This window comes from Phragmites australis, chromosome 15 (assembly GCF_958298935.1).
Source record: "Phragmites australis chromosome 15, lpPhrAust1.1, whole genome shotgun sequence".
Taxonomy (NCBI): Eukaryota; Viridiplantae; Streptophyta; class Magnoliopsida; order Poales; family Poaceae; genus Phragmites; species Phragmites australis.
The window spans coordinates 9,285,985-9,293,541 of record NC_084935.1 but is presented as its reverse complement, the minus strand read 5'-3'; the positions used below and the strand labels follow the sequence as shown (position 1 = coordinate 9,293,541).

At 41.9% G+C, this 7,557-nt stretch overlaps 1 protein-coding gene across 1 annotated transcript; it reads right to left on the bottom strand.

The window, feature by feature from the left end:
* Positions 1-218: 218 nt before the first annotated feature.
* Positions 219-6,895, bottom strand: LOC133892113 (uncharacterized). Its single transcript, XM_062332848.1, has 10 exons — positions 6,709-6,895; positions 6,311-6,610; positions 6,200-6,210; positions 5,494-5,587; positions 5,117-5,188; positions 4,955-5,018; positions 4,094-4,836; positions 3,779-3,990; positions 2,068-3,688; positions 219-1,711 (listed from the first exon to the last, which is right to left on the bottom strand). Exons 1-10 carry the CDS (start codon positions 6,893-6,895, stop codon positions 219-221), a joined length of 4,797 nt encoding a protein of 1,598 aa, XP_062188832.1.
* Between the last annotated feature and the right edge of the window lie 662 nt (positions 6,896-7,557).

The following is a 7,557-nucleotide window of genomic DNA, read 5'->3' as shown; positions in this document are numbered from 1 at the left end:
TGCATTTCATGTCCATAACAAGGATCCGTGCGAATTGTGCACCGTTGAGCGTTGGAGAAGACTTACTCTATGAATTGTAGGTTCTGGCCTTTTCTCCATTCTATGTGCGCTTGCACTCAAAAACGAAGAAACCAGAAGCGTTCCTACAGCACAATTAATTATTACATTTGCAATTCACAGACGAATCAATTATAGTGAGGTTAGAAGCAAGATACCGATCATGAAACCGAAGAACACCATTCCAATACATCTCTGTACACAATATTCTTGGTGCTTCTCCCTATGGCATCTATATCTTTATTTGGCTTAGCTAGAATCCGTGTTGACTGACGTGATACACCCCTCGATAATGCAACATACAGCTGTCCATGAGAAAACACAGGCTCGGGTAGATAAATACCAACATTAGGAATGGTTTGTCCTTGAGCTTTGTTTATAGTCATTGCAAAGCTAAGGCGGATTGGAAATTGTTTCCTCTTGAATCTGAAAGGGAGTGAAATGTCCTCTGAGGGGGACAAAGGGATCCTAGGAATGAACACCCTCTTTCCATGATGTTGCCCGCCAACAATCTCTGCATCAATGGCATTACGTTGGCAAGCTCTAACCATTAGCCTTGTTCCATTGCAGAGACCGTTGTGAGGATCAAGATTCCGAAGCAGGATGACTGGACAGTTGCTTTTGAGTTTAAGCAAATGTGGTGGCAATCCATTTGGTGTGATTGAGTTCAGAAAGTCAATCGGATAGTTGTTTCGTGAATCATCGTCGACGGAATCAAAGCTGTAGTATACCGTCTCCTTGCCTGGAAACCTATCTATCATAATTGCATTCAGCTCATCCACATGCTCATTCTTAGTTGAGAGGATAGCACGTGCACTCATGTAGTCCGCTGACGTAGAATTGTTCTGGAGATCTGGGAATACAAATTCAATGAGTTTGTCAATTGATTCTTCTGCAAAACTGTAACCAACCACGATATCATTTGGGAGACGCACATAATCATCACCAATCGTCTCTTCTGTTCCGTTGCCAATCCTAAGGAGGTATTCGGAGAACCATGGATCAGACTGCGCCCTCATATTCCAGGTTAGCTGTATCTTACGTATCTTCTCCCATATATAAGACCTTTGTAGTGTAGCATCAGTGATTTGTGCCCTCGTACCACGTGTCACCACTGGAAGGACCTGCCTAAAGTCTCCTCCAAATACCATGACCTTTCCACCAAAGAGCTGCGAGCATCCCATTATATCCTGGAGAGACCTATCGAGTGTTTCAACAGCTTGACGTTTGGTCATGGCAACTTCTTCCCAGATTATCAAGTGTGACCTGCGAAGCAACTCAGCGGTACCGCTCTGTTTGGTGAAATTACACATGTTGTTGTCGGAAAGCTTTATGGGGATCTTGAACCTGGAGTGGGCGGTGCGACCACCGGGCATGATGGACGCTGCAATACCAGACGTTGCAGTTGCAATGGCTATCAGACCCATCGAACGAACCTTTGCAAGCAATGCCTTGTACAAATATGTCTTTCCCGTGCCACCTGGACCATCAACAAAGAATACCTGGCTCTTAGAGTTGATTACGTGATCCATTATTTCATCAAACCCCGACCGCTGCTCTATGTTCAGTGTATTAATAAGATTCAGATGTTCTACGTCTACGCCCACCGACAATTCCTCTAATACTTCTCTCGATTGATCGCTATAATAATCAGCTGTATGAACAATATAATAATAAAATATTAACTGAACCGTTAGTTAACATAACAAAATATTTACAATACAGTGTAAGATAAATAAGCACTGACATAACTATAAGAGAACTGCCATTTTGTTATGGTTTATTCACATCACCATATTTTAGCAATATAATTGAGCCTAATTATTTGTATGGTAACCAAGGAAAATTGTTATATGTATTATGTAAATCATAATACTTTAGTCGACAAGTTAAGGTGTTATCTGCAAACCATAATTCATCATGGAGATCAACTATAATGTATTTACCAATAAATCATGACTATTGACAAAATAAGCGAAAAAAACGTAAAACACTACGCAAGGACATCACCTGAGTCGTCAACCTCCGGAAGACCATAATTCCTTACATCCTTGCCCATTGAATGAACCACGTTTCTAATATCCCTAAGCACCAGTTGCTCAACCATTGCTGCATCATTGTGTGTACGACGATAATCTTGGGACATTGCTTCAAAATGATTTTCCCATAAGCCACGGATATTTGTTGCCTCGCAGAATACAATAATTATCGCAAACAACCTTCTCAGTGCACAAGGCATGTGGAATGTAGTAGACTCAGCCAAGCATTCATCGAGGGATCTATCAGTCTCTACGAGCCCTATCATCTCGCACGCATCTCTGAAGGTGGAACAGGTTTTCCCATGTACAGTACGAAGGTTCTCATATGAAGTTGTGCCTCTCACATGGTTGAGGAGCACACGTAAATAGTACCTCTCCCCTTCAGCAGGGTTTGCATACACAATTCTCCCAACCTGCGGCCTCTTTACCCTTGCCTGCCAGCGCTTATCGGACTTGATCCACCGGAAGTGCTCCGGGAACTCTGTGTATAACAATTTACGTGCCTTGCTATCCACCAGGTTCATCTTGAAATACTCAGTAAGCATCGACCTCTTAGATTTCTCCCGGTTCACCACATCATTCAGGTTATCAGTAGCTCTGTATGACACAAGTTGCATGTTTGGCAGATGTAGTTGAAGTTGCAAAACAGAAGGAGATACGGCATACAAAGGGAAACCAAATATCCGATACACGGCCTCGGGGGGAGTTATGAATCTTGCATCCCTGTATTGTCGAATCTCATTGATTACTGTACCATTTTGATCTGGTGGATCGACTGAGAAGGATGCACGGTCATGACCTTTATAGACATATTTGTATAGGTACTTAACTGCCTTGATGCTTGAGCAAACTTCGACATTAATATGGCAGTTATACCGCATAAGCAGTGTGGGGTTGTACGGAACCACCCATCTATTATCCAATACAGCACCCCTGGTCGCCACTCGACGGCCATCTTCCCTTCTCCTATATATAGGATAAGAGTCTTTTCCTTGCTGTGTAGCCGAACAGAATTGTCGAGGATAACGAAAACGGCAATGTCCGTCTATCATGCAGGGGCAATTTTTGTTGAGAGCACCACATGGTCCATGTAGCATGTGCTTGATAACCAGAGCATGCAATACAGGGTATTTGACAGGATCAGGAATCTCTGCTGAAATAACCTTGTCGTAATCATCAGGACTGCTTAACTTACTGTTAGGGACCATAATCAATAAGAAGTGCTCATGTGGCAAACCCCTCTTCTGAAACTCTGTAACATGTGCATATGATGCGACCTCACCCAAGTGACTCTTCTTGATCAAAAAATCGTGTAAATCACGCAGCTTAGCCCGGTATACTCTCGCAACCAATTCTGGTCTATCTTGTGGTGTCTGGCCCGGTAATAGTTGCCTTGTTATCTCCTCCCAATGTGGATTACAAGTCATTGTGACAAAGTAATCAGGCTTACCAAACCGGGTCACTAAAACCATTGCGTCAAGGAATCGTGCTTGCACGTCTCGATCTCCTCCAGGAAAAGTCCGTGGGAGCACAATTCTTAGACCAACCTCAGAAGCACGCGCTTCACCAGCAGCAATTGTATCTATAATGCCCTGTCCAGTATTATAATAAGCAACACATCAGACAAAAGGAGGACACGTGTTAATGATGCAATCTCAAATAAATAGGATGACATGTAATACCTGGTACAAATCTGCACGTATGAGAGCTTGATTCTCTGGTTTCGAATACCAATCGAGCCTCATAGACTCTATCTTTATGTATATATCTACAACCCATTGTTGGAAAAGACGGCGCCCATGTAACAGTATGTTAAATTCCCCAAGCCTGATCTGCAACTTGAAACAATAATATTCCCTAGCACTGACATGTTTGCTAGACTCACTACAACCATCTGCAAAAAAACATAAACTCAATACCATAGTCACAAGGGGCTTAGAAAAATAGTTGTTCATGCAAAATTTTAAATTTGGGAAGGTAGGAAATAGCCTGCGGACCTTCCTTGTCACTGTTGTCATCATCATTGTTATCATAATTGTTTGGCCAATCTACTGGGTCAGGGCCTTCATAAAGCATCTTACGTTGCCATCCTGTTTCTCCACCAGGGAAAAACAAAGGATAGGCCAACGGATCGTAGCACCCATGGTATGCCCGAATATACCGAGGTTTGTCGGCTTTTCCATACACTATAACACTTCTATCGAAACATTTTTGTGGATCATTCCCTTCCATCCAGATAGCAGCAACTTGTGAAGCTGTGGGGGCATTGTACCTTCGCTGGTCCAATGCAATATCCGTGTTCAGCTCAATCCTATAATCATGGAGGTTAGGAGCATAACCAACATTCTGAAAGGTCTGCACATAGGGGTTGTGCTCTAGTATCCTCCGAATCTTCCGGATCAAATTGATATCAAGACCAGGAGACCTCTTAGCTCTGTGTTCCATTGTCTCATCAGTGTCATAGAAGTATAGCTGCAGGTGTCGTGGACCCTTCCCACCAGGTACCAGCTGGTCCAAACGGTGATATAGCTGACCATGTGCACGGAATGTATATATACCAGTTCCTGCAGCAGTGCTGACTCGACGATCAAGTGTAACACCAAGACTTGTAAAGGAGAAATGAGAATTGAAATATCGTATGTGTTGTCTGAAGTATTTTGCATCGTCATCATCAAGGCTCGTATACAATCGTCGCAACTCATCTGGTACATCTGGAATGAAGATTTTAACCTTCCCTTTCCTACAACAAAAAGCAAGTCCCTCATATTGGAACCGTTTGGCTCCACAATACGGGCAGTTTTTTGGCTTCCCTTAAAACATGATGCTTCTTTGGAAGATTTTGGTAGATGCGGTCATACGGATCATAACCTTGCATACCCACACTATCAGGACCTTCCACCACGTATGATTCAAAAACAACATCTGCACAAATACCAATATATTTATATGGAAAGGTTACATAATGAATCAGATAAACCAACATATATGTGATGGGACTGTAGATTGCATTGATGTTTTACCTTGTCCACGATATAACCTCCATTCTTCATCATCGAAATCATCGGGAACATCCTGGACTGCCTCGAGTTTCTCTATGGGTCGAAAGAAGTAGTGTGAGAACACATCAAAATAGAGTACACTGATGGATAATGTGCTACCTTCATCCGACGAATGTAGTTCCAGTGGTTAAAAAATAAGCGAATCACATAGTTCCTTATCAGGATCTGGTCGAATATCAGCATGATTCAAAGGATCAAGCATTCCAATTGTGATGTGCGTAGTATTTGATTCCACTTCTTGATCATTTTCCACGAGTGCACCAGAGTTTTTATGTTGGCGGCTAATACGCAGGCTGTGTAAGTATTCCGCTCTACGCTCGTCTGACAATTTCGCGTACCATTGTCGACCCTTTTGACGTTTACGGTCTGACTCAAGATCAGAACCCCGATGGTCACTGCTCGTGAAACTTTCAATGCCACTACCAGCTGTAACTGTCAAATAATACAATCAAATTAGTTTCCCTATTAAATATATGATAGATGATTTGTGGTGAAACTAAATCGAGTAATTAAACCATCACCGTACATGTGGGATTCATCGGTTCACATGAAGAAGGTTCTCGATCATTAAGACCGAACACTTCATATTTCTTTTTCTGGCGGGCTAAACGCTTCTTCTCTAAGTATTCAACCTTCTTATCCGCAGACATTTGGGCATACCACGACCCAGTATGAGGAGATGGATGAGCGTGATCTACGACACTTGCATCTAGTTTGTTTTCTGTGGACATCACAAGTTATAACCAGATCGAGTGTGAACACATGTTTTTTAATTAGTTCACGCAATATACGGCATGTTATTATACCTTTAATCAGAGTGTTTGTCGTGTCTCCAAACGGAGTACGTACTACACACGACGTGTGATGTAACTTTGTGACAGTGGATTTTCCGGATCCAATTTGGTCGATGTCCAATGCTGCAATCGAACCATATGAATTATGAATTTTTGACCGTTGGTAGTTATCATTTCGGCGCAGCCAACAAGTATCATTGCCAGGAGCAACATTTTCCCTGTTCCATGCGGTGCAAGATTGCCCACATACACTTGGAATGCCTGCAGACACATCACAAAAAAAAATGTGGTATGCTTCAGTAGATCATCTAGAAAAACAGAGGTGTTGATGAAAAACCAAATAATGAATTCATGGAATTACCAGGTGTTGTCGAGATAGGATTCGATGTTTCACGGCAATCTGCAGTGAGAATTGTTGAACCATCTTTCTTATTCTTACGCCGCTCGCGATTCTTTCTGAGTAATTCTTCTTTCTTTTCTGCAGACATTTGCGCGTACCACTCCCTTTCTCTCCGCCTCTTACGTTCTTTAGGATCTATGAGCGCTGGCTGTGTAGTGGATGTCTTGGATCCACCACCTGAGATGTATATGTTGGGGCCATCCAATGAACAAATGAAACATGTAAGTACTGCTTTAAACATTGAACACTGCACACAATGTACTGCAAGTTAATGGAATTACCATGTGTTACTGAAAGTGAAGTCGACTCTTGATGGCATTCAACACTAAGAAGTGTCACATCATCCTTTTTTTGCTTACAAGATTCCCGCTTCATTTCAAGCAACTCATCTTTCTTATCTAAAGTAATTTGCGCGTACCTGTCCCTTTCCCTCTCACGCTTAATTTCAAGCAACTCATCTTTCTTATGTACATCTATTTGCATGATCCGGTCCCTTCTCCTTTCACTCTTTATTTTAAGGAACTCTTCTTTCCTATCTTTAGACATTTGTGCGTACCGTTCCCTTTCCCTTTGCCTCTTACGTTCTTTGGCATCTGCGAGAGATGGTTGCGCACTGGACGATGAAGACCCACCCACACCATTAATGTCGGATCCTTCTAATAAAAACCCAACAATATATTTGGTCAGTAGTTTACATATGAACTTCACAAATTATATCGAAAAAGCAACCACTTAAGAGAGCTATTTTTCAACATCACTTGTAATACCGATGATAGTCATGTCATTAAACGTCATGGTACAATCAATTCGCTTCAAAGACGACATCTGCGAGAAAAGGATATCTGACCCTCAGATTCAGAAAATTTTAAAATTTATTAAGTTATTATAAAGCGATCATTTCTCATCACACAATATAATGATGCTACCGCTAATCCCAAACTGAATAAATAACTAAAGAAAACAGCCAATCGATCTTTTAAATGTCCTTAATCGTTAATCTGATCCGTCACTTGGCAGTTTGACTCAAGGGTTACTATCAGACGTAGCGGATGGACACGGTGTGCCCGAACAATTAGAATCTTGGACCGGTTCCATGGTCTTTGCTAATCTCTCTCTCTCTATACCACATCCATCCAAACAGAGCTGTAATCCAAGTGAGATTTCAAGGTCAAAATTCTGACTGATTCAAACCATCCCCTTGCCTTAAA